This window comes from Drosophila subpulchrella, chromosome 2L, assembly GCF_014743375.2.
Source record: "Drosophila subpulchrella strain 33 F10 #4 breed RU33 chromosome 2L, RU_Dsub_v1.1 Primary Assembly, whole genome shotgun sequence".
Classification (NCBI taxonomy): Eukaryota; Metazoa; Arthropoda; class Insecta; order Diptera; family Drosophilidae; genus Drosophila; species Drosophila subpulchrella.
The window spans coordinates 8,140,927-8,165,549 of NC_050610.1; the positions used below are offsets into that span (position 1 = coordinate 8,140,927).

Consider the following 24,623-nt stretch of genomic DNA (forward strand, 5'->3'; position numbering starts at 1 on the left):
AGTTTCGAATTACCATCTCTTGTTTGTTTTGTTTTATTGGCTACTAAACACTATACAAAAAAAAAATTAAGATTTGAATACAACCTATTGTTATAGATCATTAAAATAGGTTTTTCTTTTTTCTCAGTGTTTAATTCCCATCCTAAGACAAAGTAAACTAGTTAAATTCCTACTTTTTCTTACACAATTTGCATTAAGTTGTTCGATATTTCAGCTGTGTGCCAGCTTCAACACTCTACGCATGCCAAGTTATAAAATTATTCCTTTTATTGCCTCACCATTTAAAAAGTAGATATGTGTTTAGTGAAAAACTTGTGCCATTAAAAATTTACATGCCATCTAAGTACAGGTTTCTTTTGCCTTTTTTTTTGTTCGTGCTAAACGAGTTTTATTTACAAACAATTTTTACTCGTAGTTGATTTCACAGTTCTCGTGTTAAACGAACAAGTTTATTTGGCTTTAGTTTGCTATTTGCCGTTCAAACTAGCTGTTGACGGAGCCCGCTTATGTAATCATAAATTGCCCAGTGGCTGTCAAACTGTAGACAGCTGAGATGGGATTGAAAAACAATAATGTGTGTAATCACTAATTAGTATCTAAAAATCAAAAACAATTTTAATTTAATCATTGATTTGTCTTGCCATTAGTCAGGATATAATTTTAGAAATATGCATACATAATACTTAATTAAGGCTGAGTCTTTTTCGTTGAATCTGCGTTTATAAATAGAGGTTTCGTCATTTAAAATTGTTGCTTAAAGGTCGAGGCATTTATAAGTTGAGTTTTCTGGAAAATCTTACGAAATTCTTTTCTCAAAGAAAACAGCCGATACACTTTCTTTGACCAACTTGTGTCACTTTCAAATTCAATTTAATTGGTTCTCAGCTAGATTTCTTCTAACATATTTTTTCAAATTCGCCCCGGGAAATTTATCTCACTCTCTGTCTTGGCAATTATTTCAATTTGCCTGTCGACTGTCGCTCACTGACTCGATTGCTTTCTATGACATTTGCAATTGCTGGAATTGCATTGCCAATTGGCTCGGATATTTTCTGAATCAATCATTCATTCCTCTATGCTATTTTTTGCCACAATTTCACTATGCCCGGCAAAACTTTCATTTTAATTAGGAGCGAGGCGAAAAGCAAAACAAAATCAAAATCAATTTCAGTTAGCTGGCCAAGAGATTGGATTGGAAACCGACCGCAAATTCAATTTTCAGAGGTCAATTAGCAAAGCTCTTGATGGACATGTGGCTGGTGGGGAAAAATGGAAACCGGTTTCAGATCAATTTTACAATTTTTATTCACTTACCATTTGAAAGGCGAAATAAAAATATTTTTTTTCTGCTGCTTTAGTTTGCATTGTTGCTCAACGAAAAGTCAAACGTGGCTAATTACGAGGCATTGCTGGCGTCATTGTTTGCCGCAATTTCGTGTGCAAGGTGTGTCTGAGCAGCAGTTTTGCGGACCCGTCACAATGGCACTCGCAGAGTCACCCGATCGCAATGGAACCACAACCACCCACCCAAGTGGCCTTTGGGTGCAATAAGGTTTCAGCTGCGAAAATCACTGGAAAAAATGTGTGTATTGATTCAGAGAAATATGTTCAGTTTTCGAAGTTTTGCTTAAAAAAACATTAAACATATCAATAGATTTTAATATTGCAAACTTATCTGACTGATTAAAATGATATAAATGCAATGTAGTTAATGCCTAATAGAAAATAAAAAGTATTCCATCTTTTTTTCCTAGTGCAACATGAAATTTCCTTAGAAATCGAACTCTTGTTGATATGGATTGTAAATTGAAACCTCGATTATCCTTCATGGTCGGTCTGCCAGTCTAGACATTGTGTTTCTCTTAATTGATACAGGCATTCGTGAGTTGAGTCATTCGGAAAAGTATCAAAAAATGCACGAAATCAAAAGACCAAGAGCGGCGACTTGAGTCATCAAGAGCCCAAGAATCAATAAATTTCCCACCAATGTCCCATAAATTCCGAACCAATACTACAGATACAAAACTATCTATTCAACATTCCTAGTTCTTTTGTGTTAGACTAATTTCAATAAATCTTTTGTGATTTCTGTAGCTATTTCTATTCACACACACTCTCTTTGGTCTATTTTAATCAAAGCCAGCCAAGTTCAAATGTCAATGGCAAGTAAATTGAGTAAAATAACACAAAATCAACGTTTTGCTAATGGACGGGCAATTTTGCGTCGCATACACAGATACGAATGTATCTTTAATTGCCGCAAATTGCCTTTGAGCTGACTTTGCCATGGATTTTTTCTCTTTCCATTTTTATTTTCCTTTTTTTTGTGGTGCGGCAGTGAAGTCAATTTACATCCTGCGGAGGAGGACTCGTGTGGGCGCTGTGGGCGTGGCAACTGCGCGTAGGTGGCACTAATTCAGTTTCCTGTCCCTGGCGCCTGCCACCTAATGACAGGCGTCTCGTCTCGTTTCCTCCCTCCCGAAAATAAATAAATATATTTCTGTAGCCCTTCCACGAATCGGGTACCGAGGTTTTACTCACTCTCCTACCTGAATTTCCCGGGGGTTTCGAGCCATGTGCTGATGTCACGTTCGGGATCGGGAGTTTAAGCAGCCCTCTGGTCACCTTTCGTAAATCCTCATTACACCATGTCACACGCTTTAATTTCTGACTTCTCTCACTCGTTTTTCTCTACACTTCTTTTTTTAGTTAATTGTTTATGGTTGACTTTTTGTGTTTGGCTCGTAAAATGTATATTTTGCTGAAATGTTTATGGGGGACATCTGAAAACCAGCGCCAGGTACGGCCATACAATTTTATTTACGATCGTTTGTATATATTCTCAAGAATGTGAGGCTGGTCACGTCGAAGTGGCTTTGGCAAACAGTTTTGCAAATTAATGAGCCAGTTATGTACAGAGGTGGAAAAAGTCTAAAAGTCTATATTTCACAGCTTTAAAGAGACTAATATAAATTGATTGTATTACAAAATAAACTACCCATCTAGGGAAAATATTTGTTTTTAGTTTCAACTTGTTGAATTTTATTAATAAATATTACATACCCTATCTTTTGTTTACGTTCATTCCCAATTTTACGACTGTTGATTTAGAACTTCGTTTGCATGAATTTAACCTACAATATTATCAGTGCATACAGAATAGCCCTCAATGCTCTAGAAAATTTTCCACATCACCCCTAGTGAATAAATATCAGAATTTCAGGCATTAGATAAGCGATAAGCTGGGCCAAATTGCCTTTGTTCGTTTATTTGCATATGATAAAAATTCATTATTGATTTTTGTTGCCGACAAAAGGGGAGACACACCTCCCGAAATCAGATTATTTAAGGGGCTAATAACCAGAACTAGTGTCACTTCATTTGACAAGATTATTAGCCGCTGTCACAGAAAAAATAAACCGAAAACAAAACAAGACCCAAAAGCGTAAGAGAATTGTATGTTTTTGTTTGCTTGACGGATTATAGCCCAACAACTACAGACGGCAAACAAGAACTAAAGGTCAAATGGGCTGTAAACCTAAAACAAATGAGGCAGTCGTAAAAGCCAGCAAAATTTGCTCTTGAGCTGGAAGAGCTTCCTGTGCAGATTGCGCAATTCCCTGAACCACAGCAGCCATCCAAAAAATACATAAAAACCAATCCTTAAATGGTCAAAATCACCAGGTGAAAGCCTTCGCTTCCTTTTTTCCTGCTTGCCCATTCTGTCAGCTGTCAAATGACATTTATTATAAAACATTTAAATGTCAACTTCGATCGTTTTGTGGCCAATTGTATTCGCTGTCGGTGCCTATAAATTTCCAGCAGCTGACGATGATGATGATTTGTGGCGGGGGGAAAACGCTGAGCTCCTTGGGCCAACTCAAACGAGCCGTCAAATGGTCAGTCTTCTGTTTTCGTCTTTTTTCCTTTTCTTTTTCTCTTTATTTTTATTTGGCCCTGTCTTTGTCTCCTTTCATTTGGCTCAACAGATCGCCGTCTGAGCTGGCATGATGTCATATCGGATAGACAATGGTTGGATCGGTTGCCAAGTCGGTTCTGTCCGGGGTTGTGCCCTAACGGAAATGTTGAGAGGAGCTCTTAAAATTAGTTATTTTAAAAGGTAGGAATGTCTCTTCCTACCCTTTAAATGATAAATTTGGGTTTTCTTATGCTTGATTTATGGCATATCCAGGTGGAAATTGCTATTAAAAGGTATAAGACACGTGTAATCTTTGTATCATATTTAAGTTTATAATTAATAGGGTACTTACAATAGCGTTTAACTTTAAACTTGTATACTGTCTAGTCATTCGTGAATGTTTTTTGCTGTTTTTACTCCCTTGACATGGCTAATTCTGGTTGTTGTCGCTGTTAGTTTTGCATTTGGGCGTTCCTACATATGCTTATTGTAGTTTTCAGCCGGCGCCTGTCCCAAAAGGGGGCTTATGTGGAATGATATGGGGGTACTGCCCACCATCGAATCTCCAACTCAACCCTTTTGCTGTTTACCCGTTTTTGCCGCGGCTCTATGATGATTTAATATGTAGGCAACTCGCTTATGACATGGAAACACAAGCCGCAAGCCGCAAAACGAGGCGAAACAAGAACTGTGTGAATGGAATGAAGGGGTGGGGATGGTATGGTGGCTATAACCAGGGGGGATTGCTATATGCTATATAGTGGTAAATGGGCGGCAGCAGCAAAAAAGGTGCGCCTTTGGCAGCTCCAGGGAAAACGAGGCACTGGCGAATATTTTTCGTTGCCCGACTCTTTTTTGGCCAAAGTTCAGAGCACTTACAGAGGGAGGCTGACTCCTCCGGTTTGGTTGACTCATGGAAGTCACGTATGCCCAGAAAAAAAACGAAAGAAAAAAGCTGTGCTCGCATTTGGAACGCGGCATTCGGCGCTCTCAGCTTGGCACGCCATGTTTATTAATATTTAAATGCAACGAGCCATTCGCCATGCGAACAATTTCAGGCTTGAATGCGGTCCAAAAAGGGGCGTCCGCAGGGGGTTTTAAGGGGGCTCCAGGGGGACAGAGGTGCCGTTTGCGTAATCCTTTGCCAATGCTCTAAATGCAATGCGGAGAACAGAACGGTGAGGGCTGGGGCTTCATGGGTGCCTACACATGTTACATTTCTAATGAAGCATGTTGTCCAGGCACGAACATGTCCCTATCTACTCGCACCTACCACTCTACACCAATCCCACTTTATCGCACATTTGGCACTGTTTGCAAATGATCATCATCATTTGTTCAAGGGGATTTCGAATGGTTTACTTGTATTCGGGCTTGGGTTAGGTCATGGGTTGGCTTAGGTCATCCCTTGGTGGTAAATGTATATGATACTTTTGGATATGTACTTATCCTAAGCGAAGAAATATGAGGATTGTTTCGTGTGAAAAATGTATATAGAGATTTAAAAAACCTTTTCTTTCTTCAGTATAACCCATCACATTCAATAGAAACAGCACTTCCCATCAATGCAATCATGTCTGCAGTTTATTTTCCCTAGTTCGTGGGTCTGGCCACCTCATTAGTAGCACTTCCTCAACCAAGTTCCGTTGTGGTCTGTTCCTCTGCTTACAAATGTGTTGCTCCTTGGCTGGCAGGTAGAGTTAGTGAAGCCTGTTAGCTGACCAGATCCGTTCCAGAAACCACCTTGTATCTATATCTCTTTCCACTTTCGAGTCCTGCACGCATCCCACATCCGTTGGCAATTTGTTTCGCTGTATTTTCCTGTGTTTTCTTGTGTTTTATGTATTTTTTGTCTGGAGTATCTGGGGTTTCTGCTGAGGCAGAGCCACTCGAGTTCGTCTGCAGTATCTCATACCCTCCACAGCTGTCTGCTTATTATTTTGGCTTCTCCCTCGGCTTTTGTGCGGAGTTATTGTCGGCTGCACCTGCTCCTCTTCACTGCGCAATTGTTTCCCATGAAGTGTACACCTCCTCATGTTTCGCTTCTTTTTTGGTGTTTTTCCTGTCTTGCCTTTACAAGGATGTTTATCCTTTTTGCACTAGTTACCCACCGACTTGCCTCATTTGCATTACAAATCAGTAGCTGTTGAGCAAGTGAAAAATCCTTGCGGCGACCCAGTTTGCCTATCTGTGCATCTCCATTTAACAGTGCCTGCCAGCAGTTTGCGCATCAAAGATTCATTTCGCATAAAATCGCTAACCGCTTTTAGTCCCACGCTGTAATAAAAAAAACCCTGCCAGTGCATTTTGTTTGGTGGTAGAAAAGGAACTGGAATTCAAAAATGTTTACCAGAACTAAGGATGAGGGGCGTTTCCAGCTGCCCTTTTCAAATGTTTTCCTTTTTTATTTTTGCTCACTTTCAAAAAACTAAACCGAAAATTTCCCCTCTTCTTTCTTTGCAGGTTAGTACCGAAAAAAAACAGCAGATGATGAATGGCCCGCAGAAAAAAAAACAGGAGGAGATGGGTCAAAAACAGCGGACTCGGCAATTTCGGGGCTCGTGAATTATGAGCTAAAGCCGATTAGTAAGAGAGTGATATAGAAATGGGTTTGGTACGGGTTTTATAATTTCCCGACAGATTTTTAATTTGCCAAATGTAATTGGTCAGGCATTTATGGCATTTTGTGGCACGTTCCCTTGCCCCGTAAGGGATTTAAGTATAGTTGGGCGCTAAGCTGGGCCTGTCAGGCCTAGGCAGGTTTCACCGTGCACAGAGAGAAATATAAATAATACAAAAATTTGATTTCAAGAACATTGTGGTCTAGTAATACATTTTTTTAAAAATTCCTTATTCATTTTCTTTTACTAAAAAATGTTATTACTATTTTCTTAAGCCGAAAATAGTGTTTTCCTTTTTCTCTGTGTACACAAACGAAATCTCTTAAGCGGCTTAGGCTATCAGCTCACTCTTAGGAACCAAAGGCAGCGAATAATCGTTCACCTGGCGGCTTTTGGCCTGAGACAGGTGTAGTGCTCAATTAGCCATAAGACCCAGAGATTCCCCCTCTTTCCACTACTTTCACTAACGATGGGAAAACTATGGCAGAACTTTTCGGAGACAGAATCGATTTCTGTCACAGCTGAAAAGTTTTCGATTTAATTTCCCCAGATAGTTGGAGTTGGCAAGGCAATGAAGATGGTATATGGTATAGCAGGAATAACCATAACCCTTGGGTATCCGGACATCCGCAGTGTGTGTGTTTGTGTGGGAAAAACTCACAACTCAAATGGAGCTCAACTCTTGTGACAAGTTTTAATTACATGCGACAGACATCCGTTGACATTTCCATTGAGCGGGCCAAAACGGAAATTACTTTTGGGCCATCCATCTAGCCGTTTGGGTCATTTTCAGAATGTTTGCCCACACATTAGGGCAATTGTTTGCTCTTCGAGTCTTTGAGCCTCAGATACTCAAACTCTTTGGTCTCAGTTTCATTTTCTCCGCACAAGTGCAATTAAGAAATCAAGCAAATGTTGATTAATTAGTCAGCGAGTTAATGGAGCTGAGGGGAAATCGCTTGATTTACATGTCAATCGATTAAGTTTTAATATCACTATAAATTGATAGGCTAAACATTACAAGGTCATTTCGAAGACAGAGACTTACAAAGATGCGAAATAAACTCTATCGCGTTTCCTGTGAATGATACATATGATTAATTATCAGGAATTTGCATTTCACATATGATATATGATATATGATTTATGGAACTGGTAGCACTTAAAATATTACAAACTTTCGAGACAAAAAACGAACCAATATTTTGCAAAGCCGTCTGACACGGAGCCTAATGTCTTTATCTCACGCAGCTTTCGTTGGATATCATCATCAAGGTATCATCACAATGATTTCTTTATGAGACAAGTTTAATGAACTCACCTGGCAAAATGTTTCATTAGCTTACGGTCGTGGGCTTCAGGGGGTTAAGGGGGCACGTAGTGCTCGAGAAAAACTCGCACATTTGATGTGGAGCTCGGTGGGTAATTAAGCGATGTGGCAACCCTGTCCGCCGCCATGGGTTCCCATAATTTATGGCCTGGCAAATAATTATAATGGTAACACAAAGCCTATGAAAAGTACGGCTCGCAAGGGGATTATATCTCCTCTATTCTCTGCCATTGTACAAAAGAGTCTTAAATTTTATTGCATTAGACGCAACTTTGTTACTCTTTGATTATGGGAAAATGCTGGAAAAGCCCCTGCCGCAGAGGCTACCACTGCAGTAATTTCGTTGTTTTTTTTTCTCCCTCTCGACTTGACTTGGCTAACGGTAAGCTCTGGCTAACTGCAACGGCCACTTTTTGTTGTTATTGTGGATTTCCTCGACGTTCTTATTGTTGTTGTTGTTTTTGTGTCTCTGCCTGCATTTGCAATTATGCAAGTTGGGTTCTAGAGTCTGCAATTGAGATTGAGACGACGACTGCCACCAGACAGGGCAACAAATTCAGTTGAATGGAGGGAAAACTAGGGGAGGGAGATGCACTGAGACAAATTGGATGAGCAAAACCTAAAATGGCAAAAGTTTACAGACAGAACACGGTAAAAGCCTGTCTATATCATCATTTTTTAAATTTAATTATAATCAATTTTAAGAAAAAGAACTTATTAAATTTTTAGAGTCTGTTTCGGTCTATTTCTCTTTCGCAGGTTAAACTATAAGTAGGTTTTAAACCAAGGAAATATATAGAAACTTGGATTTTATAACCAACTTTGAGTTTAACATACAGACAAAAAAACAACCATATGATATCTTATAAACTTACCATAAAACCAAGAAATAGTATACAATAACCTACCTTTAGTTTACCATACAGACGATAAAAGGTTTTTTTTTCTAGGTCAAAACTCATTGTAAAAAACCTTATAAAATAAGAACCTTTTCTCCCTGTGCATAAGGAAATCCAGTCTTGGAGATTCGAGTCTTTGGCCACTTGCCACTTGTTTGCATAAGACTGGAATTCTGCGTTGCGTTGCGTCATTAATAAAAATGTCTGGCAATGGCTTAAAATTTATGGCATGCTCTCGGCCTGGCCAGCACTTTAGGAGAAGGAGACGACGGAACGATGCCGGTTGACAGTAAGCGGGTTTCCACTGTCCTCTACCTGCGAAACTGCAGAACTGTAGTTTGCCGTCTGCGTGTGCTTGTCAAACTGTAATGAATTTTAAATTTCCTCAAGTGGAGATTTATGATTGCTCGCACGCAATTTGTTCTGCTCCACTTTTGGGGAACCAACTGTCGTGTCCTGGAAATTATGACACGTGTGTCTGAAACGCCTCCTCGAATCACCTTTTCCCCCTAGTTTTACTACAATTCTGGCTTATTTCAGTTGACTTTGGCCTGTCATTGTGATAAAATAATAAATGCCGCTTATAAACACACAATGTCATCATGGGGGATGGGTAAATAAATGTAAGGGCTAATGGGGAATGGGGAACATAACCAATCATTAATTCGAATGTGGCACAACTCTGTCTTTAGGGTTGCCCTCCCCATATTCTATAGACTAAAATGTCAATAAGACTATTGTTGTCTGTGTCGGGGAGTGACCCAGAAAATGAGTTTGTTGACGTCATGCCGAGACCCAATGACTGTCCAAACCTGCACTGAGAGAAAAGTTGTCGCTAAAGGGAAATAAAAATCAAAATTGTATTGTACTTAGGTAATTATTATGTTGAACATGAAATATAAATAATTATGATGGAACTAGAAATATCAATTTGCTTTGAGAGCTATTCTAGGCTATGAAAGGAACCTAGTCATATATTTTCATATTGCATAGACTTTTTCGCACTGTGTAAAGGAAACGCGGTGAGCTCAATCATCCCTGTCAGCTGGACAGGAAGAGAAGCAGCGGGGACTTGGAGAGGAAGTTAAAAGGAAACCAAGACGGAAGGATGCATTATGCTCGCCTTTCGGCTTTTCTGCGGTTTCGTTTTGTTCTCAGTTTCGCTGGAACTTCCGGCCCAAATGGATTTATTTCTCTCTGGCTTGGTTTCCACTGCTTCTCTACATTGGCTTTGGTTTTTTCGGTTTATTTATTTATATTTTTTATTAATTATTGCCTTTTTTGGTGGCCTAAATTCAGGTGTCAGCTGCTGGCGGCAGCTGCCAATTTGAAATTTTATACTTTGCGGTCAAACCTCTTTGGCGTTTCTTTCTCCCTTTCACTTGGCACGCGTTTCCACAGAACAGGTGCAAAGTCAGGTAAATAATGCGAAAGAAACATAAAAGCCGTTTTAATGAGTTTTCCATTACACGCTGAGGTCATCGCTGCACTCACTGGTAATCAAATTATTTACAGAGGCAAAAAACCCCCCCCAAACACCCCCCTTAACTTGGCTAATTGCGGTGACCTAAGCGCTATGAGCCACTAATGGGTTAATAATGTGGCAAGGCAAATAAAAACCTTCTTAGCCTAATTAAAAGTCGTTCCTAGCTGTTGATAATTGCAATTGTAGCCCTAAAAAAAAGTTTAGCATTCCCACAGCCAGTTTTGGCCATTATCGAAAATGCTTCTGGCCAAAAGCGGCACAATCATCGAAATGGGGGTTAACCAAATTAAGGTCAAGTTGGCGAAGAGAGTGAGAATTATTGGGTGGCAAGTAAGGGGAGCATAACGCTTAAGCAAAAAGAAAACCCTTCTATTTTATGGGATCAATTTATAAAATGTTAGATTTTATTTACATTTTTCTTTAATCTTTTAAGTATTTCCTATTAAGTCGTATCATGTTATTAATTTTTAATGCGTCTTTTACGATCTTTGGGTTAAATTTACGAGTATTTGTTTTCATAAACGTAAATTTTTACCATCAGCTTACAAGCTTCCATGCAGCTTGCTAATTAATAGTTATTTTACGATAACCATTAGATCTCTGCAGGGATCATCTTTATTTTCTCAAGCCATCTTGTTATGTGGTACATACTATGTACTTGACTGATTTGTTGCAGCAACTCGAATTACATTCATTATTCTTCTGCTTAAAGCTCTTTGCCTTGGCTTACTTTTTGCACACTTTGATCATTTGATACCCTGATGGGCAGAATTTTCCATAGAACTCGCTGAGACCTTCTAGAGTTGCATTGAGTGAGTGTTTGGATTAAAACAAAGCCTCTAATTCGAGCTTCGAGAGTCAGTAGGCAGTTGGCTATCGGCTTACCTTAAACAGAGGGGGGAGACTGGCTTAAAACAAATGCCGAGCTTTGTTTAGCCAGTTTTTAAAAAGCCAACAAACCAGTTGGCTGGTTTGGCCAGCTCAACTTTCAGTTTTTGTGCCCCTCAAAAATCCAACAACTTTGGAGGAAAAATGACAAGCGGAAAACATTGTTTACATTGATTGAGCTGCAGAGGAAGAAGGCAAAAAGGTAAAATTACTGGCCAAGAATTATAAGAGTTAGCAGCAAATTATTTATGAATGGGGCGTGTTTAAATAAAGTGACTTGAGATCGAAGATCATTAGCATGCCAACAGGAAAAGAGGAAGAACAAAGGAGAACAAGATCAGGGAACTGGTAATAGGTAAAGTGGCAAACTGGGAGTGATATAAGACTTTGTTTCCCACCTTGATCCATCGATTCCGTCTGGTTTTTATAGCCCCTTCTGAGGAGATCTACGAGCGATTAGCTCTTATGTGTGATGTGTAAATTATGTGTTGGCATTGTGTTCTTAACTGCTTTTGTGCCGTTTGACTGTCTAACTGTTGTTTTCCAGCAGGCCAAGCAACGACCTTAGGCTTAATTTATGCCAAAACACTTTGAAAACATTCGCGACAGCCTTGTAATAGTTCCTAATGCTACTCCCCCAATAGAAACTCTATTTTTCGTGAATATATTTGCACATAGAACAACAGATCATGTTTTTCAAAGGCATAGTACCTATAAAATACCTTCTTATCAGCATGGATTTTTAATAGAGTTTAAGATCCATAGTTTCTTTGCGTGTAGCCATCTCTCTCTGCTGCCAGCTGTCAATCTATGGCTATCTCTTTTCCTACTGGCATGCCGGAAAAGCATTGTATTGCCAACTTTCGCTGGCAAGAAAAGCTGCAAATCTGACTGTGTGCTATAGGTGTGTGAAAAGTGTTTGTTCAGTGTGCCCATGTAAATGTTATTCGCTGTTTGTTATACGTTATTTCAGCCACAATGCCATGGAAATTAGCTGACACAGAAATTGAAAAATAACACAGAAAAATGAAACTCAGACAGCTGATAAAGCTCACTCGAGCATTGCAGATACAGATACAAAGATACGAGATATGTTCATAACCAAGGCTTCCCATAAGCGGATCAGTCATTTGACATTTTCATGCGGCTTAACAAAACACGTTTGGTGGTATTTTTTCGCACACCGAGATCGAGGGCTTTGGCCATTAGCTTTATTGGACATTTGCAATTCACTTAATGCCACATACGAGTACCCTCCCCATTTCTCGGGTCACGCGAGCCCCAAAATCCATGTCAGAGTTCACAACAGTTAAAACGGTAAAAAAAAAACAGCCATATGAACTCGGGGCACGCCACAAAAAAATAAAAAAAATAAACAAGCCAACACATAAGAAATTAATGGCCATCAAGTGCGAAAAAGTTCATTTCTCTTCGCTTTTTTTCTGTTCTTATTTTTCACGACGCCTTGTAAACTGTCACAGAAGATGGTAAAAGGGCGAGGGATCCGGCAGATTGGTCGGTGACCTGGTCACCGGGTTTACTCCAGAGGCATCCGACAGCCAGAGATGACAAATGGGATTGTCGCATTGCCGTAGGTTGTACTTTATCTGGTTCAATGAACCGATGACTGAAGTAAGACAAATGTGAAGGTGTGCTAAGAAACTAATTAAAGAGGTGTGAATGCAGACTAATATAAAGTGTTATTATACTTTGAAATGATTTATACGATCATCATAAAGATTTTATTAATAATTATTTGATTTTTATAATACGCAAATAACTCTAACTTTGAAGAAGAACTCAGAAAGGAATGGGACAAAATTAATAGAGCTATATCTAAATATATATTATTAAAAATCAGTTGGAAATTCCTTTGAAATACATGGAATAATTCTAAAAACTGCTGGCAGCACTTAAATAACTTCAAAGTTGAATGATATATCATGGTCTTCCTCAGTTTCAAAAATATCCCCAACAAATCCACAACCTTGTTCTTGTGTTTACACAACTCTCAAGAGCATTTCCCCCTTTAAAAAACAAATATACATCTGCCATCAGACACCCGCACTTCTTGTGTTGTCCACACGCCTCAGATTGATTTGCTGCCAAAAATCATAATCATCTGACGGATCAGCCCACTTGGCCTCATTCGCCATATAAACAAAAGATACATGTTCATTTGTATTTCGGTGCCTCTGTATGTAAATTACTCGGCGGCGGAGAGAAACCTTGACTCTAGTTCAATTAATAATTAAATCTCATTTGTTTTCCGTCACTTTTTTATGGCTTTTGTTAATTGAATTTCAGCTGTAGATACTGGTTGTTTTCTGGTTCTGTTTTGCCCGCCAAAACAAAGAAACCAAATCAATTCAAATTCGGCTAAGACGGGAAAGAAACAAATAACCCAAAGACTTAACCAAGGTTTTAGACAGCCGCGTCGCGTGCGTGTCAAACTAGAGAAAAACTTAAAAAGATATAATAATGAAATAATAATAACAATAAAGCGAAGCACACACAGATGATATGCCCTCCAGATAATTCCGAGATTTTGTTCCGGTTTTTTGTCTGCCTGATGATGATGGCGGTGGTGGTGGTGCTGCTGCTGCTGGGAAAGAAAGTTTCTAAATGAAATTGCTCGCAATGTTGTGTGTTAAAAAATAAAGAGGAAAAGATAAATTCATTAGGCAGAGACCGAAATCCCGTTGCCCCCGGGCAATGAGCTGGGAAAGGGCTCTAAAAATGGTTAACACGCCCACCACAACAACGAGTTAGTTCAGTTAACCCGCCCCCTTCTTCGAATTTCTCGCTGTGTGAATTTCTTCATAAATATTTCGTGAAAAGAAAGTTTCACAGTGGCTGACAAACTGTAACGCACCCAAAAAAAAGGTAAATAAATAAACAAAAACAAAAACCTGATGCCAGATGAATCACCAAAGCGACTGCGGCTGTGTTGAAAGTGTTAAATGCATTGCATACATAGATTTGGATGTGGATTTGGATTTGGCCAATGCTTCACTCGAATCTGCTGACCAATGGTCATTGCTCGTTTTTGTTTTGTTTTTATTGTTACCGATCATTGCTCAACTCTGGGTTTTGAAGCCTGGCTTTTATTTTCATTTTGCATTTCACTTTGCGGCCAATTTAGCCGCTTGCATGACTCCCCACTGTTTTTTTTTTCTAGCTGCCGTTGGCCATTTCGGAATTTTTTTTAATTGGCGCCCAACATGCAATTGGCCAATGATTCTCCAACTGCGAAATGCACTCTGCAGGATGTCAATGATTGATTACGAAAGTGGAATGTCCATCCTTTACTCTTTTAACACTTTTTATTTTCTACTTTTCGGCTGCATTGCGTGCCCAACTTTTTGTTGAGCCAGTGGTTTTGTTATTTATCTGGCTTATTAAGTTTATGGACTGCTAATTCATTGATTTATATGCCAGACTGCAGTGGCTGGAGTTTTGTTTTCGACTTGTGAGTTATGCCAGACACGTTGTAAAACAAAAAAGTGAGGTGATTGAATTGGCAATGAGCAGAAAGAAATCAAGGGAGTTCAAATTATAATAAAATAAACCAAGAAATATTTAATACAAATTTATAATTACTTTATATTAAAATATAGCATTAGTGAGTTTGAATACGTCGTGTTAATGTTTACAGTTTTAACTCTCTTTACTTTCTCAACTTTAAGTACTTTGAAGCTAAGACACTATTTAAATTTTCATCTGCAATGCAGTTTGAACATTTTTAGTGTTGCAAGTGAAAAACCAGATGATTCAGGCTTTTCCATTACTCCTTACTCAGCCATAAGGTCGCTTGAGCTCTTTCAGTGTAAACAATCAACGGAGTCGCATACTGAGAATAGTTTTATGGGCCTTTCGCTGATTTCCATCTGGCGTCTGCTGCTTAATTTTCATTCCAAAAGAAAAACAAAAAGCGAAAGATAACCCCGGCGAGTCTCGTGTGCGATCATAAATAAGTCAACGAATGTTGGCAGACGAGCGGCAAATGGGATTGGACTCATAAGCGGGGCAGCAAGAGGGGTCAACAGGGGTTGGGAAATGCACTTGTGGGCACTCACTTGGCGTCAAAAGATTTGCTATAAATAAGTAAAAACTGCCGCACCAGCAGCAACGGCAGCTGAGGAAGCAATTTGCGGCAATTGCCACTTATTGGATGCATTTACAGTTTGAGAGCCAGGCTGTTGTGAGCCCCTGAAAAATAAAAAATGAATAATGAACAGCGAATGCTGCGAAACACATGCAAATGAATGAAGATTAACGATGAGCGATTGTTAAATCGGGTTGGCGACATGCGTTGACCCAGTTTATGGGCAGTATTTCCCTCCCAAAAAGTCAAGAAAAAAAGAAACGAAAGATACATATATGCATATGTAGATACAGATACAGATATGCCAAGTAAAAAGTGAATGTTGGCAATGCCAAAAAAACGCCAACGCATCTGCGGGTGGTCAGGCAACTTATTTTGCGAACAAAAATCAAGCAGAGAAATGTCAGGGGGGCCATATAGCTGCATTTGCCATAAATCTTTCAGAAACTCGCTGACAAATAGTCCAGAAGTAAGTCGAGAGTGGCTCAGACTAGAAAAGGGGGATTACTGCACAGAAAAAACTGTGCGATATTTTAGGGTCAACCATTTTGCCTTACTAAAAACTATATTTTTCAATTTAATAAAATTTTGGACAGGGTTCAGCTTTTATTTCCAAAAACTTTTTATGCGCCTCATGGTATATAATCATATTTCAAACTTAATTATTAAAACTTTTCCTGTGCCCTGTTGAAATGACAGCTCTCTCCATTTTCCATTTTCCCATGAAAAGCCTTTCAATTTGTTCCTTCTCTACACTTCCTGCCATGTCCCAACTGCAGCTGACATTTTGAACCACCAGCAATCGAATCTGCCTTCAATAATTCAATATGCACGTCCAATTTGTTAACCTCGTCGGTCTCATGTTTTGGCCAAGTAAACAATGCGTTGCCCACATTCTCGAATATATACGGGTAGAGCCATGTGTCTGTGTGTAGAGGTATGCTCCAGTTTCGGTTTGTTTAATCAATATTTGATATGAGGCAGGGAATTGAGTTTACAAACTCACTTGGATAACTTGCAATTTTCCCACTAATTACGGACAGGAAACATTTATATCGTGTTCCCTGCTTTGGAGCTTTGACAACTGCTTGAAAACATGCAGAAAACTTCCTCGGAAGCCAAATGGGCGTACAACTTTGGGGCTTGGTAATTTATAGCATTTGAGGAGATTCTAGGAAGGGTTCGCCAAGAACATCATCAGGTTGTACTATACGTATTTTTTTATGTTTCACGCTTGGCTGCCGAAATTCTCGTGAGACAAAAGAACTTCACAAGTCTCTCGACGGGGAGGAGTTGGTAACTCAAGTTGAAAGGCAACGAGTCTCGATCACACGAGCAATTATTTTATGAGAAAAGCCAAGCCAAGCGGAGGAAAATAATAACAAGAACAGGGGAAGACTTTACTTTACACCAAAAAAATGAAGTGCAGTTTGCTTGGGGCAACCACTTTGGACCTGGTCTGGCGGCAAAACTTTTGTCAGCTGTTTGTAATTTAAATGTGCAAAGTTACACAAAGTCGAGGTTATTCGAGTGGAAACGGAGCAGCTTCAATGCGCATGCGCAGAAGGGTTAAATAGGGAGAAGAAGGTTGGGCAAGCTCACGAAAGTCGAAGAAAGCCAGGGAAAAATGTTTTGGAGGGACTGTACCATTTTGTGGCTCTTGGAATAGTAGATACGTATAAGTATTATTAACGTTTCAAGAACTTCTTGTACTTTTGATGTAAAAAAGGAGGAATATCAAGGGAATTTTAAGTGATACACTCCTTACAAATGTTTTGGAGGGACTGTGCATCTGGTGCCACTACAATCCTACATGGAGATGTTTCTGAGTAATATTTGGGTTTCAAATGCTATCTTGAATCTTGATTTTTGACTTCAAAAGAACATAAATATGCTGTACATAACTTGTTTCTTATTATCCCTTTTAAAAATGACTTGATTACACTACACTTATTATTTCCAGTACAGCTTTACCTCGCTTTGTGTGAATTGCAGAATATCTTATTACGGCAACCCTCACAACCTCTCCCCATCTTTTTTCCCGCTGCTCATAAAGCCGTGACATGAAGTCATGCTCCTCATACCTTTCGAGTTACCTCAGATCGGGGGAAATTGCTTCCCGTGGGCGTGTGGGAATGGAGTAGCTTTGGCTTTGGCTTTGGCTTCTCTTGGCCCTCTTGATTCTGACTTGAAACTTGGAACTGTCGCAGCTAATTTTATGCTGCATGTGTACTTGGGTAATGGTAAAACTCGAAGCGGGTGTTGGGTTCACTGCGCACAAATTGGGTCACCGAGACTTCACATGCAACTCGAAACTCGAACCCCAAGATGCAATTAAAAAGCTATTTTTGTCATACCAACGAAACCGCTAAATAATGTATGTGATTTTTTATTAATTAGGGGATCTTAAAAATCAATCAGGTAGCTTGCATAATTTAAGGCAAACCATGAAACCATTTTTGGCTGCCTTTCGCTTTCTGCTATACAATTTTTACGTTTTCGCTTTGGTTCCGCTAATGAAAATGTCGCCAAACTGTAGCAGCAACACTCAATGATTGCCTTATTTAGGCCCTGTTTGGTGTTCAATAATCGTTGAACAAAACACGAATATCAATGAACCAGTTGCCAAAGCGATTTTGGCCAAACAAAAACGCCCCCAAACCGTGTATGAGCTCACTTTGAACACTCATTTATACACTCGCTACATGATCTCATTCCAATTGCAGTGGATAGAACTTCTAGGAATTTTATATATCATTTTATGATATGTGAAGTTTTTTATAACCCATTTTAACACTTATTTCGTTCTGCTTACCGTAGAGCGATAAGAAAGACTATGGCTATATGTTAATTAAATTTGTGAAAGCGTTTCAAACATAACAATCGTGCTCAGCTCGATTCACTCAAACGTGTGGAGAATTTTAAGTTGAAAGATCAGCTTTTAGTGGCTTCTAAAGTGAGTCGCAGCTGGAGCTGAACCCATTAGGCTTTTTTGTTTTTAAGACTGTATCGGTTTTAATAAATAAAAGTTCTGCTAGACGAAAATAAAACCTTTTGATCTATCTAAGTTCTCAGAGATTGTCAGTGACTACTTTACTATTCTCTATTCGGATGATCTTCTTAGTTATGGTTTATAATAATGGTAATTCTGTTCTTTACAGTTCGTTACTATTGCCTTGTATGTCTGAGATGGCCAAGCAATAAATATGTATATTTCCTTATCCCACAATCTGAAATCCTTTTCCTGAACCCATACACAGTTTTACACTCACTCTTGACTTGTGACATTTGTGATTTATGCGATTTTGATTTAAGCACTTCAATCTCGAGTTTGGCTTGTGGTTTTTTTGCATCACCCTCTGAGACGAGAATAAATCATGAGTTGGTGAGGGAGTGGGCTGCTCTGGGGGATTGGGATTTGTCGCCATACTTATACACATATATCTCCTGCTCTCCCTACATTTGTCTCACGTGCGTAGACAACATACATATATCAATCACTTGGGGAACTCGTATGTGTCACACTTTTTGAGCTGAGCAATGTGAACTGCATAAGATATTCAGGAGGGCAAAAAATGGGGAATAACATTACAATATTAACAGTTTGGAAAGCGTTGACTCACATCCTTCCCCTTAACCTTTTCCTTTGGTTTTTTTAACCCTCTTTTAGGGGCCCGCTTCCTGTGCTTTTGTGATACTTTGTTTTCATTTCGGTTTTTTAGGGTGTGAGAATGACGAGGGCGTTGAAAATACAAAATGCACATTTTTAATGACGCCCGCCTGCACTTGAGCAGCAACAATAAAAACAACAAGGAAGCCCTGTTGACTTTGCCAACGTCGCAGGATTTATTCTCTTTTTTTTGCACATATGGAGGTGTCCAAAAGAGGAACTGCTGCCCTTCGTCGTATGCAAATCGGTTGTTCAATGCAGGAGATGACTCTGCCAGGGGCAAGTCCCTCTTCACTTGCGACTACCCCATTAACCTCGAAATGTTGCCAGTCTACAGAGTGAAAAATGATATTTAGTTTGAGATTAAAAAGGATTATTTTAAGGATAATAACGTCCGACTTCTCAATCTCAAGTTAACTTCTGACCTTAACTTAAGATGTTTTTCGAAAGAAACTAAGTTCTTGTTTAAATAGCGTACTAACATCACATTGAGAAAATTAATTTGTGTTTCCGAATAATTCAAATTCATGTTAACTTTTTCTGACAGATAAAAAATAGAACCTTAACTTGACATTGAGAAATCGGACCCTAGTGGTTTTGTTTTCTCTTTGCTTGACAGTTTATAGTAGTATATTCCAGATATATAGTAATATTTTTAAACTATATCTTTATTCCCTGTGTACTTTGTCCCCCTCTTCAGGTTGCCATATGGCTGTAGTTTCATCGCTCCCCACTTTGGTTTCATTTCAGCGTTCTATATATGTTTTTTCTGCTCTTTTCTGAGCTCGTAACACTTTTCCACATCTTGTGGCTCGTGTACTTGTAGCCGCTGAATGTAATCCGCTTAAGTTCCTCGGAATCGGCACATAAACATCATCATCGGCGTTATGATTGTCATTATTGTTCGGCGGGAAGCGGAATGATCATTTGTCAGAAGCGAGTTTCTTGTTCTGCACAAGTTCTACATTCGTCATGCTTTCCACTTTATTACATTTAACTTTGGCATTTTCCGGTTTCGTGTAGTTCTCTGTCTTGTGCTTGTGCCTAATACTTCTCTGGCAGCCTCCGCACAAATGGTTTCCTAATTAGATCTCATAGAACCAAAACCAAAACTGAAACCAAAACCAAAACCAATTGCCAAAGTGGAAATCTTGACAAATTAACTGAAGGGAAAACAAAGGGAGAGAGATAAATGGTGGATAGAGTTTTCCCTATTAGATGAGTCACTTGTCCGATGACTTCTTTTGTTGACCCAACCGCACAGACAGCTTATCCCACTAACTATCTATTTTCGGGGAGGGGTTTTTCCCCCCGCAGCCATTTACCAATTTTCCCATTTCCCATTTAGGCAAACATTAAAAGGGCAACCGCCCTCAGCAAATGAAGCCAACTAAGCGTGTGACGTGACCGGCTCTATAAGCAATATCTGCTGCAATAACTATCCCATAGCTCCAGTTTCCATTTAATTCCCCCGACCATCAGCGTCTAGGGTTACAAACAAAATTTATTAATTTTCCTCAATTGCCACATTCGTTTTGTATTTGCCTGCAAAATGGGAGTTACAGTAGGAAACGAAACTGCATTTGCATATTTTGTTTTAGACCATAGTTCGGTTCACACGATACAGATACACAGATGCAGATAGCTAGGCAAACAGATACAGATACATATACTACTTGAGCGATGGATGTCAAAATCCATTGGATATGCACCCAAATGACTGGCAATGCAATTCATTAGCGGTGCAGTCAGCTAACTGGAAACTCGGCTTGAATGGCACACAACGCGAATTTGAATAATCGAATCGGTTAACCTTCAATCGATTGCAGAAGTGAGAGGCGGTGACCGAGCGCGCAGTGGCTGCCAAACTGTATTTCCTTGGCTCATTATTTCCATCTATCAAGTGGGTTGGACCCTCCTATTTTTCACCCATTTTTCTCCGCTTCCCTTGGCTCATTATTTCCAGCCATCAGCTGCAGCTTGCAATTGGCAGACGGCAGACTATTAAATCAAGGCACGAACTATCGATGAACCCGAACTCGAACCCCTTTGGGTACGTGCCACATTTGGCTGCAGGCCAGCTCGCCCTAAAGTGCAACAAAAGAATCCCAGAAATGGAAAAACTGTTTGCAAATAAAAGAAAACTTTTTAATATGCTTGCTTGTTTAGGAGGCATGGGGTTAGGGCGAGGTTGGCCACGGGTTAAACGGGTGGGGTTAGACCAGACAAAAGCTTCGAGTGGCGCCAGGAATTGAAAAGGAAATGAGGTCTGGGAAAGGGGAGCAGAAGGAGGTGCCCCCCTTTCATGTCAAATGAAAATGTTGGCTTAATGTTATCAAAAATTCAAAGCAATCCAATGGAAGTTTCCCTCTCGGCGAATCCATCACGTAATCCACGACCACGCCCATTCCACCCACTGCCATATTTGTTTGGCGCTTTTGCAAATAGTTTGTGCCAACAAAATTGCAAAGGCATCGACAGTCTCTGCACCACTCCATCCACCGAACCAACTGCAGCACCACCACCACCACCATCCTCACCCTGCACCACTCACCCATTATCCAATCCATCCACATGGCTCGAGGCCGGGACATTTGCATATGGAGCAGGGGCGGGGGCTGGGCCACTGAGGGGGGTCTCACTGACGATAATTGCATGAAATTATAATGCAGCCGTGCTGCAGAGCCTCTAATTCCGCCCGTCGGCGTGTGGGAGGCTCCACTCTGGCACCCACCCACACACCCAGTTGTGCGGAGAGCACCACACACGGATCTCAGACACACTATCCCGCTGAACAATCACGTTAGAGTTTCGTATTCGCAGAGAATGGCTGGGGAAAATTATATTTATTTCCGCCCAGGATTAGACTGCAATGTCTGTATTTTTGGGCTTAAGATGGAATGGGATTAGTTTTTTAAAGTTAGTTAGTTGTCTTTGACTTTCAATGAAAATGTATTCCAAAAATTGGATTCTAAACGAATTTTGATGATTTCCTAAAGAACTAGATTTAGGCTGAGATTTTTGAAAAACAATTCTATCTGACCTCAGTTCTCTTAGACTTAAATGTTAAGAAAACTGCTTTGCATATAAGCCGATGTCTAATGATGAGATTATAGCCAATAGTTACTTTATTAGTGTACCCCAAAATGCTAAAATAAAATTTTGGAATAATACATTATCATCTAAGTATGATATGCTAGCTGAAAACCTATGTATGTATCTAATATAAAAATGTGTAAGAAGGAAAATAATAACAATAACAAATGTTTTAAATGAAAGACATTAAGTTAGACCTCCATGTTAAACCCTCCAGGCTATCAAGTTACAAATATTTTCTGTGAAATCCTTAAACGAATTAAACTAATTAATATATTTTTTTATTTTTACAGAACCACCACCGCGGCAGTAATACGAGTGAGGAGCGTGTGCCACAGCCGCACTCGCCCCACGACAGCCACGCCCATCCGCACAACGGTGGGCTGCAGCACTCGGGATCGCGGGCGACACTGCGCCACTCGATGAACCACTCGAGCAGCTCCACAGTCTCGGGCTCCACCTGCAACTCCACGCCCGCCTCCCCCCAGCTGAGCGGGGTGGTGAGCGCCTCCGGTGGCCAGCTGCTGTCCAACGGACACCACTACCAATCTCAGTCGTCGGTGAGCTCCAACTCGTCGATCGTCTCGGCCATTCCCGCCTCGCAGAGATTGCTTGAGGAGGCGCTGGCCAAATCGGCCCCGTATCCCATGATCCTGCTGCCCCTGCACGGTGGCTATTGGATGGATGGCACCGAGCACGAGTGCAGCTACGATGCGAGGGGAAATCCTCTGCTGCCGCAGACCACCTGGATGGCCAAGTTCGAAACGGATGACACGGCCAAGTGCTATCGGCGATTCTATGCCGCCAGGGAGCACTCGAATTTGATTGGACAGGATGAGCAGTTGGGTCCGATTCTCATTTCCATTAAATCGGAAAATGTGGCCAACCAGGAGCACATGAGAATCCTGATGCGATTGCGATCGGGCACCATGCATGAGTTGTTACCAGTTTCGTGTCTGCTGCCCCAGCCAAGTCCGGCTAAAATGGCGCATACACTGAACGAAAATATCACGGTGGAGAACTTTATGCCCATTCTGTGCCCCAAGGCCTCGCAAATGATCAGCGTTTATGACGAGCATGTGCTCGTCTCCCACTTCAAGTTTGGAGTGCTCTACCAAAGATATGGACAGACCACGGAGGAGGAACTCTTCGGCAATCAGCAGACATCGCCGGCTTTCGATGAGTTCCTAGATATCCTGGGTGAGCGGATACGTCTGAAGGATCACAGGGGCTATCGGGGTGGACTGGATATTCAGAACGGTCATACGGGCGATACGGCGGTCTATGAGGTCTTCAAGGAGCGCGAGATCATGTTCCATGTATCCACTTTGCTGCCCCACACCGAGGGCGATCCGCAGCAGCTCCAGAGGAAGCGACACATTGGCAACGATATTGTGGCCATCGTTTTCCAGGAGACCAACACTCCCTTCTCGCCCGACATGATCGCCAGTCACTTTCTGCATGCCTTCATTGTGGTCCAGCCCATTGAACCGAATACCCCACATACCCGCTACAAGGTCAGCGTTACGGCCAGGGATGATGTGCCCTTCTTTGGACCCACTCTGCCCAGTCCGGCTGTTTTCCGCAAGGGTCAGGAGTTCAAGGAGTTCATCCTGACCAAGCTGATCAATGCGGAGAATGCGTGCTACAAAGCTGAAAAGTTTGCGAAACTGGAACTGCGCACCAGGACATCGCTGCTGCAGAATTTATGCGAAGAGTTGCGGGAAAAGACCCGCGATTTCCTGGGCACCGATCTTTCCCAGACATTGGCCAGTAGTCCCACCCCAGAGACCCCAAAGGCGGAAAGTGGTGGTGGTGGGAATGCCGGTTCCCGCTTTATCGATACGGTGAAGAAGGCTTTAATCATGCGGGTGCGTTCCCAGAGTGTGGACACCGGAAATGGTCATGGGCCGGGACAAACGGACAAGTTCAGTGTGAACACCAAGCTGGGCACACTGAACTCCAAGAAGGAGGCGCATCCCGAAATGCAGACACCCAATCTGAATGTAAGTTTTATCCACATTATTTGATTGGAGAACCGTAGCTAACTTTGTTCTTTCTTTCAATAGACCTGTAGTCGCACGGCCTCAAAGTCCTCATCCAAGTCCAAGTCCTCGAACGAGTCCACCTCCTCCTCCCCGGACATCACCTCCCGCCAGGCGAACAACAACAATACCAACTCCAATGGCGGACTCATGGCCCAAAATGGATCCGGAGTGGGCGTGGTGGCGGCAGCAGTGAGTGCCGCCCAAAACGGAGTGGCTGCAGTGGCCACCATGTCGGAGACGAGCGATGATTCCAGCCTGAACAGCGTGGATCTGGACCCGATGATCCACCTGGATGGCGGTGCCACCTACATAGACAGTGATACCGGGCTGGAGAGCATGAGTTCGGCGGAGGCCACCACCAAGGCGTGCTCCCTGTGCCTGGATGGCGTCCAGTCCACCATGATGGGCAGCTCGCCCAGCAACGAGACGATCGTGAAGATCGAGAATCTTCGCCAGGAGGTCACGCGGTTGAAGTGCGACAAGCTGGATCTTCTCAGGCAGAATGTGGTGGGTATTAGAACTAGAAAGCAAATTAAGGTCTTGTTGGGAATTAACTTA

General features: G+C 41.1%; 1 protein-coding gene across 3 annotated transcripts in view; it reads left to right on the forward strand.

Annotated features, from left to right (window-relative positions):
• Positions 1-24,623, forward strand: part of LOC119546398 (rap1 GTPase-activating protein 1) — an 89,489-nt gene that overhangs the window by 63,413 nt on the left and 1,453 nt on the right. For all 3 annotated transcript variants that reach the window (XM_037852649.1, XM_037852650.1, XM_037852651.1), the window contains 2 exons: positions 22,311-24,023; positions 24,087-24,572. In XM_037852649.1, coding sequence (XP_037708577.1) covers positions 22,311-24,023; positions 24,087-24,572 — 2,199 coding nt within the window. The remainder of the gene's footprint in view (positions 1-22,310; positions 24,024-24,086; positions 24,573-24,623) is intronic.